Here is a 12,709-nt window from a genome sequence, read left to right on the forward strand (position 1 = left end):
TTTAGAGTTTACTTTTTGCAGAGAGATGTACAATTTTTCCAGTACTACTTGTTGAAGACTATCATTTCCTCATTGATTTACCATAGCCTCTTCATTAAAAGTTAATTGACAATATATATGTATATGTGGGCCTATTTCTGATCTCTGCTTTCTGTTCATTGCCTTATAGTTTTCCTCATGCAGTTACATCATTGTTTTGAGTTCTTGTAGTGTAGGTCTTCCAGCATTTCCCTGCATAACAAACTAAAAAGAAAAGGCAGCGGTGGAGCTTAGAAGCATACCTCGTTATCATGATGAAAGTTGCGAACCCCTTCCTTCACTTAACCCATTCCCTGCCTTTTATTTTTCCTCAACCCTATCACTATGTAACCAATTCTACTACATGTCTATATCTTATTATTATCTGATTCTCCTAATAAAATGTAAACTCAGTGTGGGCCAGGATTTATTTCTGTTTTACTTTCTGGGGTAACCCTAGTAACTAAAACAATTTCTGGCACATAATAAGCACTTAATAAATATCGAGTAAATTATTAATGAACTGGACCTCTGCTTTCATCTTTAAATAAGTAATGCTGTGTGCTGAAGCCAGAGAATTGAGTGGCACAAAAAATCAAACATACAAATGAGAATGACAATCATTAATCACCTCTGAGAGCTGCCATGAGCACTCTGCTCAGCTGTTCCTGGCGTCAGGGTCTTGCTTCATTGATTTTAGTTAACAGGGTTTAGAGCCTCTCTAAGGCATACCTAGATGTATTTTCAGGGTAGGATGGGTCAAATATTGTTACCCCGACTTTTTACAGTGGGGATTAGAGGAATCCATTCATTTTGGTGCTTTAGCACACAACATCACTGTGGATGACAGCATGAGTCTGGCAGGGCCCTTCATTGTGAATAAGAACACTGTCTCACTCATGGAACATGTGTGATTAGACTTGCCCCTGGGTCATATGAAGGAATTGGGAGAGCAAAAGATAAAGAATAATTCCACCTAAAGCTAGAGATTACCTCCCAGCCCCTCTATAGTCAATCATAAAAAAGATTCAAGAAAATACAAATTTAAAGTGTTGATTAAATCAAAAACTAAATTAAATAATATTTGGAAACCTTAATGCACTCTTTTGTTGTTGTTGTGCTGGTAACAGAGAGATACCACCATTGCTGTCCGCTGCAGATGGCATAAGCTTTGTCTCCCAAATGTAACCAAGGTGGCTTACCTTGTTTTGATATAAAGAGAAGACAGGAGAACATAATCCAAGAAAAATACTGCCTAATTAAAACGTTACTCACCCCACATTTAATCTCCAACTCTTCCTCTGTACATAAGATAGGGATTTTTATCTACCTTCAGTATGAGAAATAGATGAATTGCCTATTTAATGTTTAGAAAGATTAGAATATACTTAAAGATAAATAAAATACAATAACGTACCATTTGAGGCCAAATGGAAACACTCTTTTAAATCAGGATTCTAACTTTACAAATTCTTATTCCCAGTGTTAACTCAATCACATTGCACAACTTTACTTATAAAGCAATCCACTCAAAGACTTAAAATAATAAAAACTATCTCCCTGTTGAGACAAATCAACCAAAAAACAACTGAAATTTTACCTGAAGATAAAATATAAATATTCAATCTTAAAAAATTATTTAATTAGTGGCCCTAGAATGCAAAACTAACTTGAAAGTTATTAATAACTTTCAAAACTCAATAAACCATTTTCATCAGAGTCTAATTATTGCTTATAAAAATGCACAACAGGGACCCTCTCAGCTCTCATGAGCCAAAGATCAATAACAACATTAAAGCCCAGTCTACATATTAAAACCAATTCTCTTTGTTAATAACTTAGAGTGGTTACATGCAGCATTTTCTCCTAATATCTCTGTGCACTCCTGAATAATCATTACATACCTAGATTACAGGATTGAAAAGTGGTTTTTTAAAAATATTTCATTTCTCCAGATAGAAAACTGACAACAGACTTTAAAATCAGAAACGTATCCCCAAATGCATTTTTTAATGTAAAAAGCAGGCAATGTGGTTATACCTTAGCTGGTTCCTTTGCAAATAGATTAGAATATTTTGCCAATATGATTTTGACATTATATCACATAAAACATCCAGTCATGTGCATGACAATGAAAAGACAAATTATTCACGGAACAAAGGATATTTAAGGATCCATAACAACACGTTTCCTCCCCAAGTAAACTCTTAGGAGGATAAGTCATATTCTATAGTGAAACAAGTGAAGATCACACTTGGTTTATGTAAATTTTAGTTTACAGAGAAAATGTTGAGTTCAAGAGAGTTTTCAACAATTAGCAGTGTCTTCCTATATGTTAATCAGATTCATATGAAAATATTAAAACTAAATATTAAAAATAATGTCATGCTATCTGTTTCTAATTAAAATAAATGTTCTTAATTCCTCCTTGGAGAAAGTAGGACATTATCATGCAATCACACACATTTATGATTTCTAAAGGTCAGAGTGGTAGATCTGAGACTAGATGAACAGAGAGATACTGGAAGCAATTTTACCCAAGATTTATATATTCAGACTCAGAAACCTCTGGAATCTCAGAGGGACTCAAGGAATCCTCTACTGCAGCCCCTCCTCTGACAATGAGGTTGCTGTATCCTAATGAAGAGGCTAAACTCAGCCAGTACCATGACTCCGCACAACTGCTTGGTGCATTAGACACCAGACAGCCAAAACCCAGAGAGGAAACAGAGCATCATGAGACATGCATGGAGCCATGGGATACTCATGGAGCCATGGACACACATGGAACTGTGGGACACGCATGGAGCCATGGGGCAAGAAAGGATATGTGGACATGCGTGGAACCATGGGATATGTGTGGAACCATGGGACACACAGGGAGCCATGGGACATACATACATGGAGTTGTGAACATGCCTGGAACCGTGGACACACATGGAGGGATGGGGATATGCAGGGATACATGGACACACATAAAGACATGGATATGCCTGGAGCTGTGGGATCTGCATGGAATCACAGACAAGCATGGAGCCATGAGACATGCATGTAGCTGTGAGAGACCCATGGGACCACGGCACATGCATGGAGCCATGAGACACACATGCGTGGAGTCATGTCACACACATGGAGCTGTGGACACACATGGAGCCTAGCACAGAAACATCTCATTCACTCATCCAGCATTCCCTCATTTTCTGAGAGGTTACAGTTTGTTGTGCTTGACACTGCCCATGTTACGCCTTCTCCAGCCACAGAAGAAGCAGATGGCAGGTTGAACAATGCCAGTGGCCCAAGGACAGCACAGGGGTCAAGGGAAGAGTGACAGGAGGCCGGAAAACAGGTAAGAAAGGCAGTTATGATGACAACATGTAATGTACACATGGCCACATTCGAGAAGGGCAGAAAGAGCTTCCTTAGACTGGGAGAGGGGCTGGGGGCACAGTGAGTGAATGTGAAAAAGAGCCAACTCAGAGTTACAAAACATATCACATATTCTTCCTGTCAACATTTAACAAAGCAATGCGTGCAACACACACATAAATATAACGTCATATAATGATACGTTTTGAAAGGAAAATATAGGATCCATGAAAAAATAATCATTCATACTGTGATACGGGAATAAAACCCAAGTTTAAAATCCTAATTGGTCACTTTCAGTCACTGCTTTTTCAATCACCTTAGACTATATATGGGGATAAAGGCAGCTGTTAAAATCCAAGATCCTTAGGGAAGCAGCAGAAAACCAAGTGCAACCCCCAGCCCAGTCCCGGTGATGACCCAAGCTGGAGCAGTCATCTCAATTCCCTCCATGCCTTTCCCAAGGCACTGGAGCTAAATGTTGCAAATCCTCTATCATGAGTCCATGCAGCTCTTCCATGAGTTTCAGAACAATTCTCAGGCCAATCAATAAACCCATAAGTAGGAGGACACTCTACAAGAACATCAAGGAGTTAAAGATAAAGATCGCTGGGACCTGGGAATGGAAATCAATAGGGCCCTGCCTGATTCTGCAGGCAGGAGTAATCTTAGGCATTAATGCTAAATGCTGCCAGCTAAGAGCCTGAAGAAAGGCCTCCAAATCAGTCATATGAAGGACCCAAGCAAAGTACAGCATGACTCACATCACTGGTGGTCTTTCTTTGTGAATAATGTGAAATCGCTTCCCACAGACCAATTCCTATAACAGGAGCTTGCTCTCTAAATAGCCAGCATACTGAGTAAACTTTAATCAATAAACAAACAAAAGCAGAATATGGCACATCGCCTTAAGTAGACATTAAACATTTAAAACTAATTTCAGAGATGGTTTTGAGAATCAGTAAGCATGCTGAGAAACACGCTGTCTTGAAGGGTCACAATTTTTTTCACTCTTTATTGGAATAGACATTTGAGCAAATGACAAGGACATATTTCTGAACGGTGCGTCTGTAATGGGTCAGGGTGTTTTAGCAGCCACTGCACAATCAGGGATAAATACTCCAGAAAATACAGTCAAGCAAGTAACCTTGCAAACACAGCAAGTTGTAAAAGTGTGTTGTGCAATGAACTCCACTAGACAGGAGGAGCCTGCAGTGGCAAATACTTCACAGACGCTGGAAAAAAAAAGATTATACCAGCATCTTCTGCCTAGCCAGGTAAATCAGATCAAGACTGTGACAGAACATGCTAAGTTCCATGAAGACATTCTGTTAGCATCCAGTTCTTCATCAGTAGCCTCCAGTGCATAATATTAAATCATGGTATTTTAAACATGCATGGAAATCAGAATTTTAAGTCAAGATTATCTGGTTCTTCCTTTATTTTCCCCGGTCAGTATCTCATCCTGCTTTCTCAAAGTTTCTTGGAATGGTGCCTTACAAAAAAGTGTTCACGGGGAGTTGCGGAGGCCACTTGTTCAGCTGTAACATGAGCCATTTCAAGGCCTGAGTGGGCCCATAACATCACACGACATTTTGTGTGTGTGTGTGAAAAATAGTTTTATTCTCTCCTCAGAGAAGCACTTCCTTTCTAAGGCCCTGTTCTCTTGGCCTGGGACCTACCTACTCCTCTTCAGCCAAGACAGAGATCCTCAGGAACTCCTTCCTCTCCTGCATCCACCCCCACCCACCAGCTTTCCTGCATCCTGGGTGCTTTGGCCTCCTGCCCTCCAGGCTCACTGGAGGTGGAGTTGGCTTCCTATAACTTAACTGGGCACCTGTTCCCAGTTGCTATCCCCTCCTACAGCACCGGGGTCTCTGCTTAAACAATCATCTCCCCCCTCCTCTCTCTTTAGCCTCTTCCTTCACCTTGTTCCTTCCCATCACCATTTGAGGATGGTTAAGTCATGCTCTTTTAAAAGTTGTGCCCTATGTCCCTGCATGGCTGACATGAGTTCTTCTCTCCTTATATCTATCATATCATCCCTAACCTTCGATGTATCCCCACACACATCACCATCCGGTTTCTTCCTCCAACCCTGCGGTGAAACTGCTCTGATAAATGCTGCCTTTTATGTGTCCTCCCAGAAGATATACTGAAGTCCTAACCACAGGTACCTCTGAATGTGACCATATTTGGCAACAGCACCTTTGCAGATGAATTGTTTAAGATGAGCTCATACTGGATTAGGGTTTGCCCTAAGTTCAACATGACTTATGTCCTTATAAAAAGAGAAGACAAAAAGACAGGGACACAGAGGGAGGATACCATGAGACTACAGACTAAGAGACTGGAGTGATGCATCCACAAGCCAAGGAATGCCAAACATTGCTGACAACCATGAGAAGCTAGGAGGAAGCAGAGAATGGTTCTTCTCTAGAGCCTTCAGAGAGAACACAGACCTTCAAACACCGTAATTTTGGACTCTGGCCTTCAGAAATGTGAGAAGAGACAATTAGGTTGTTTTAAGCCATCTAGTGTGTAGTAATTTGTTACAGCAGCCCTAAGCAGCTAATACAGTGCTGCTGACAGAATTTCTCAGAGTGACCAATTGTCCTGGCTTTTCCAGAACAGAAGCAACCAGGAAAGTCCTGGGAAAACCAGGACAAGTGTGTCACTCTTCCTTCTGGCACACACCTGCCTTGAACACTCTGCAGTATCTCACGCTCTGCTGGACACCGCCCTCTTGAAAATATCCCCTTTCTTGGTTCTCAGGAAGGCTTGCTCTCAACTAGATAATTCCATCTGGTGGCTCACAGGAACTCAGCCTTTTCCATCTAAAATCACCACACCCCTCATATCTGCTTTCTCTTCTTGATTCTATATGGAATCAACAGCCAAGAATGTGGGGATTGCAGTCAGGGCTTTCTCCTTGCTCCTGCTCTGCATCTACTGAATCCTCAACCACACTCCTTTCCAATTTCCAGAATCCACCTCTTCTCTACATTTCTGCCTCCCTTCCCTTAATGCAGTTCCTCCTCCCGTTGGTCTCAGTAGCAGCCTCAGAATGGGCTGTTCCTGAGAGCACGTTGTCATCCTCCAGATAGAGGATAAACTTGTTTAGATGCCTTCCAATGCCAGGCACCTCTGAATCCCCACTTGCCATGTGAGCCTCATGCCCTCTACCTCCTCCTCCATATCTTAAAATAAGATGTCCTGACTTCCTGTACGTGAGGCTTGCCAGGACCTGCAGCGTTTCCTCTCACACTTCAGGGCTTATCACTTGCTCTTTTCCTCTCCATGGAAACTTCTCCTTTCACAAATTTTGTAAACACCTTCTAACAATCACTTGGGATGCAACTCTGGCATGGCTTCATCCTAGAAACCTTCCTCAACCACCATCCTACAGCCCAGGATGTGGGCTTAGAGCCCCCTCTCCTAGGCTGTGCAGCACACAACATAGGCAGGCACCTGTTAGGACCCTTCACAGAATGTTATGCAATGGCCCTTTTGGTTCCCATTGCTAGAAATAGTCTAAACCCTTTTAATAGGAACTGAGCATCTTCTTGATCTCCTCAATATCTAGCAAAGACCCTGTACACAACAGGCTTCTCCTAAATGCTCATTGAATGTTCACTCCGAATTAAAAACATGCAAATAAAAATACACTGAGATGCCATTTATGCATTGAGTTTTGTCCAAATCCCAAAGCCTGATGTTGTACTCTGCAGGAAAGGCGGCAGAGAAACAGGTATTCATATCCAGGGCAACTACAATGCACAGTGGCGCAACCTCTATGAAAGAGAATTGGGCAACATTTCCAAAACCACATACGCATTCACCCTTTGGCTCAGAAATCCCAATTCTAATAATCTCATTCAACGGTACACTTGCAAAAATATTAAATAATGTTTACAGGAGGCACTACTCACTGAAACACTATCCATGGTCACAAATGACAGAAAATAACCTAAGCATCTCTCAATAAGGAGTTTTTGATTAGGTTAGGGCTCATCACATAGGGGAAGCTATGTAGCTACAAAAAAAAAAAAAAAAGAATGACATAAATCTCTACTAGAGAGTAGGCTCCAGCATATACCATTAGGTTAAAATAATGCTACACAGAGACAAGTCTATATAATAGCCACCTTTCATCTAAGAAAAGATAATATAAATATATATTTGTATGTGTGTGTGTGTGTTGCTTTGCTTCTATTACAAAAGTAGCCTAACCCATAAAATATAGGTAAATAGCTAAATGCATAAAGAGCTCTAGAATAGGATCAAGAAAAGAGGAAGTGAAGTCAGATTCCTTTGAACACCTTTTGCTTCAATAATTTGACTTTGAAACACTGCATAAAAACTTAATGTCAATTTTAAGAATTTCTAAAAATCAATAGAAAAATTAAACAAATGATAGTAACTGGGTCTTGGGTTGGTGCCATAACCACACAGAAAGAAATTATTTCTACTGATTTTAAAGCAGTAATTTTGCTAGAATTTTCCAGTGAAATATTTACTGTGAGGACAAAAAAAAAAAAAAAAAAACAGAGAAAAAAGTCATTTTAAAGATTTTTCAATAATCAAAAACAACTAGGGTTGCATGGAGCTGTTATTCTAAAATGACTGAGTGTATACTAAAGGAAAAAGGCAAATAAATAATTAGGTTGGTCTGCAGAGACTTGAGATTTTGTGCAAGGAAGAAATAAACACTGAGATGGGAAAGGTTAACAAAGACCCTAGAGTCCTGGAGATGAATTGTAAGTACCAGGAGAAGTTCATGGTATATTTTTAAAATGCTTTTCTTAGCACTGTCCACTGAGAAGACCTGTGGGCACGTTTGGTGCTCAAAGCATCCAGAAATGAGCGATTCCCAGATCTACGGAAAGAAATAGGTAAAAGGAATAGGAACATCTTGACACCCAGAGAGCAAAGAAGCTCTCAAAGATGACTTGGATGGAGTCAGAAGAATCCAGAAGCCACTCTCAAGAGGTTACTCTGGGCTTAAAATGCTACCACTTCACCGTGTACAAGGATGTAAGCTACATGGATTAAAATCCATCAAATATGTAAAAATTAGTGTATTAATAATAATTCTAATAATCAAAATAAGAAAAAGGCAAACATAACATCTTATCCATCCCCTTTGGATGACAAATGAATGACCTCTGGGATATTAAAGAACCAACATATTTGTATATTTTTAAAAAATAAAAGTATAAATGGGTGGGGGGCGGGGACCATTTATTTTGACTTTCCTGCATAAAGTGTACCTTCAGGATATTCAAATAGCTAGGAAGGAAATACAGTTTATATAGAAGTGTTCTAACCACTAAACAAGCAAAATAATAAAATGAGAAAATCCCAGTTGTGTACTCATCGGTGAATCAGTAGATTGAGGCACTGATCATCAATGACTGATCATTTCCCAGCTGGATATGCTCTGCCTCCTGAAGGAAGTACACAGCACTACCCATGATATAGTCAAGACAAAAACATCCAAACCTGGATCTCAGCAGGTGTCTTGAGATTACTAGGAATTTACAGACCTCTTTGGAAAAAGGAATATTTGAACCACACAATCAGAATGCGATGAGCAAACTCCAGACTGTGGGAAACTGTCCAGGACAAAGAACTTGGTTTCTGTAATTTGCAAAGGGTATGAAATAAAAGTAAAATATTAAAAGAGACTCAAGAAATATACCAACCAATGGCAGTGGGTGGAATTCACTTAAATTCTGATTTGACTTAAGTGGCCAAAAGATGCCAAAGTATTTATGAACCCATGAAAGATCTCGCAATGCCCACTGGGTGCTTGATGATGTCATGAAATCATTTATTGTTTGTTTGTTTGTTTGTTGTGATAATGGTACTGAATTTCTTATCTTTGAGTATTATAAACTGAAATCTAATGGATAAAATTATTTGATTTTTTTTAAATTTCCTCCAAAATAATTTAGTGGATGTGAGATGAAGCATGAGTGGAAATTGAGATGAAAAAGGATGGGGATGGGCCATGAATGCGACAAAGTCTATTTTCTTTTCCACTCTGAATGCTTGAGTGCCCGGATGTGAAGGACCTTAAATAAATTTCAATGAATAAAAGAATAAATGAGTGGATATACAGATTAATTATGTAATCCCACCAATCCATAGAGATACGTGGGGCATTAAATCAATTCTGCTGCCATGCAATGCTAGATAGAAACAAAGGGGTAAGTTTGTGGCTAGACTAACGCATTGCAGGAAAATGTCACAGTGAAAAATTTTAGGCTTTCCTTAGTTTTGTTGTTATTGTTATGGTCACATTTTTATCCTTTGGTTCAAACACTTAGGAGGCCTGCAGTACCTGTTAAATAAAGGTGAACAGAAACAATGAGATTTTTTACCTTGGTAATCCCTGTCTTAGATCCCTCTTGAGGTAGTGATCAGTTTCTGGATATGAAATTCTAATGATAGAGGTTTTTGTATTTTTACCTTTATTTTAAACTATGTCTAAAACCAGAATCACTGGATTATACAGCATTTGTGTTGCTCTATTATCTTCTATCACTAAATACAGAATGTGCCTTTAGATGACGGCTTTGCATTCAGTGCTTGCTGGTCCCTTACCTTTATAGGAGATGACTGGGTGCTCAGCTCTCTGGCACTGAGTCGTACCCTGTGCCTCTGGGCGGGCGAGTCTCCATAGCCCCAGGCTTGAGAACAGCCATGCTATAACACAGGTTCCCTTCATGGTGGGCAAGGGGCCTCTGACTCTGGGCTCGTGTCTTCTAAACAGAAGCTCTTCTTCCCCTCATGTGTGGAAAGTGCCTAAAACACACAAAAGAGAAGAATCAGACGACCATGAGTTCATTTTCCGGTGGGTGGTCTTCTGGTAAAACTCCCTCACTAACATTAAGGTTACACTTTGTTGAGCTAGAGGAGAGCTTGGAGGGCTCAGACCAGCATATTTTGTCTACGTCATATCCCAGGCTGTATGAATACATGCGTGAGTGTGTGTATCTCAATACAGACCTCTCATTCTCCCCATGATTGCATGATATAGCCCATTTGTTTTAAACGAGAAATGCTCAAGCTTAAGCAGTACTGTCATCACACTCACTCCTAAGGAATGTAGATTAATAGATGGGATTGGCTGGATTTCCCTTGGCCACCTGTCCTAACCCTTTGCGCAAACACAGGTCTATATGTGGAAACCCTACAAATACCTGCCCATCCCTTTTTAACATTTAAAAGACTTATTTTTAAGAAGGCCATGGCCATTGTCTTTTACCAATAAACTGATGAATATTATGCTACGCAACTTTAAAAAATCATCACGATTTGCTAAATTCTGTATTTTGTGACGCAGGATAACCTTTTAAAATTGTAGATAATCTGCCTGCAAAGTATCTGGCTAGAGATCAAGTGTGAATCAAACAAAATCTATATCGAGCACCTACTGGGTGAAATAAAAGTACTATGCCGGGAAACTTTAAAGATTATGAACAATTTAAATGATTAACAAGCATTAAAGTAATATAAGCCTGTAAAAATAACTATGATCCAAGCTGTTAGCAAATCTTAAAAAGAACGGGAGTGCTGTGGGAGTCAAGGGAGAGTGCGACTGCTACAGAGAAGGATCTATGACGGGTCCATGGAGGGGCTCAAATCTGAGTGTAATGCTGGAGGATAAGGAGGATTTCAACAGATGGAGGTTTCTAGAATGACATTCCATCCCCAGGGAAGAGAATGAAAAGGCACATTGGAGGGGCAAGAGGAAGAGGTATGCAACATGTTTTAGGAATGGTGTACCATACTCGATCCAGGAAATTTAAAGGGAATCATTGGGAAGAGCTTACAGAGTAGGTTAAGATTTGGAAGGCAAACTACACTAAGGTGTGAGGTCTTTATTTTCAGGCGACAAGCTACCGTAGTATACTAATGTTAGAAGATCTTACTAATATTAATAAGGCCATTATCACAATAATGTACCTAGGAAATTAGGCAGATGAGAGCATAGAAATGGAGAAGTCAATTTGAAGCCACTACAGTTGTTAAAAAGAGAAATAAATGAAGCAGTGACTTTGGTGGTGTCAATGGGAATAAAAAGGCAAACACAGTACACGACGACTGTGGGTAAAGGAAACTACAGCAAATTAAAGACGGCCACAGATTCTGGCATTCCTCGCATTGAGAGGTGGAGCTATGTTCTCCACCTAGAATCTGGGTTGGTTCGGTGACTGCTCTGCTCATTTGAATACAACAGAAGTCATCTTGTGCTAGTTTCCAAGCCCAGGCCCTAAAAGCCTGGCAATTGCTACATCCTGCAGCTTAGAACACATTCTTTAAGACACTGAGACACTAGGTCAAAAGTCCAACTACACTGAGATGGCCATGCTAGAGAGAACACGTTTAGGTGCTCCAGTTTTTGGATCACACATGAGCCCAACTCTCCAGCCATGAGTGAAGTTGAAACCCACTGAGTAATTTCAGTAGATATTATGAGAGCAAAAGAATCTCTCAGTTGAGCACTGCCCAAATTCCTGACCCCACAAATGTAAAATATAATAAAAGAGTGGTTGTTATAATCTGCTAAATTTTGGGAACACAGAGCAAAGAGACACTGATGAACTTAAGGCAGATAATGTAAGTGACTTCAAGGATTGTGATGCCATTCATTTTAATAGGATAATCAACAGAGGGATTTTGTTTAGATGAGATTAGAATCGTGTGTGTGTGTGTGTGTGTGTGTGTGTGTGTGCACATTAAGTTTAAGACACCTGGCCGGGCATGGTGGCTCATGCCTGTAATCCCAGCACTTTGGGAGGCTGAGGCAGGTGAATCACCTGAGGTCAGGAGTTTGAGACCAGCCTGGGAAATATAATGAGATTTTGTCTATACAAAAAATAAAAATAAAAATTGGTCAGGCGTAGTAGTGTGTGTCTGTAGTCTTAGCTACTTGAGTGGCTGAAGCAGAAGGATTGCATTAGCCCAGAAGCTCAAGGCTGCAGTGAGCTGAGAAGGTGCCACTGGACTCCTGCCTAGGCAACAGAGCAAGACTTTGTCTCTAAATATAAAAATAGTAATTAATAAATACATACATAAAAGAGAGAGGAATTAAAGAAAATCCAGAGAAAACTGAGGTGGGACGCTATTAGGGTCCCAGTAAAGAAAGTGAAAGAAAGGAAAGAGGCCTTCTTTAAAAAGGAGTGCTTACCACCTGAATAAATGGTGAGATTTCAAGACAAAGAAAACATAGATTTGAGAGTGTATCAAATTTCACATTCTGTATTTTTTGAGTCAACCAAATGGGGAAGAAGGATAAGACATGATAATTTAA

At 40.0% G+C, this 12,709-nt stretch overlaps 1 protein-coding gene across 9 annotated transcripts in view; it reads right to left on the reverse strand.

The window, feature by feature from the left end:
* The window catches only part of SEMA5A (semaphorin 5A), a 644,602-nt gene that overhangs the window by 463,717 nt on the left and 168,176 nt on the right, over positions 1 to 12,709 (reverse strand). For all 9 annotated transcript variants that reach the window (XM_065546091.2, XM_065546089.2, XM_073993139.1 and 6 more), the window contains exon 3: positions 9,997 to 10,197. Coding sequence is in view for 5 of the 9 variants with exons in the window: in XM_065546089.2 (XP_065402161.1) it covers positions 9,997 to 10,120 (124 nt within the window). In the remaining 4 variants the exon portion in view is untranslated. The remainder of the gene's footprint in view (positions 1 to 9,996; positions 10,198 to 12,709) is intronic.

Source organism: Macaca fascicularis, chromosome 6 (genome assembly GCF_037993035.2).
Source record: "Macaca fascicularis isolate 582-1 chromosome 6, T2T-MFA8v1.1".
Classification (NCBI taxonomy): Eukaryota; Metazoa; Chordata; class Mammalia; order Primates; family Cercopithecidae; genus Macaca; species Macaca fascicularis.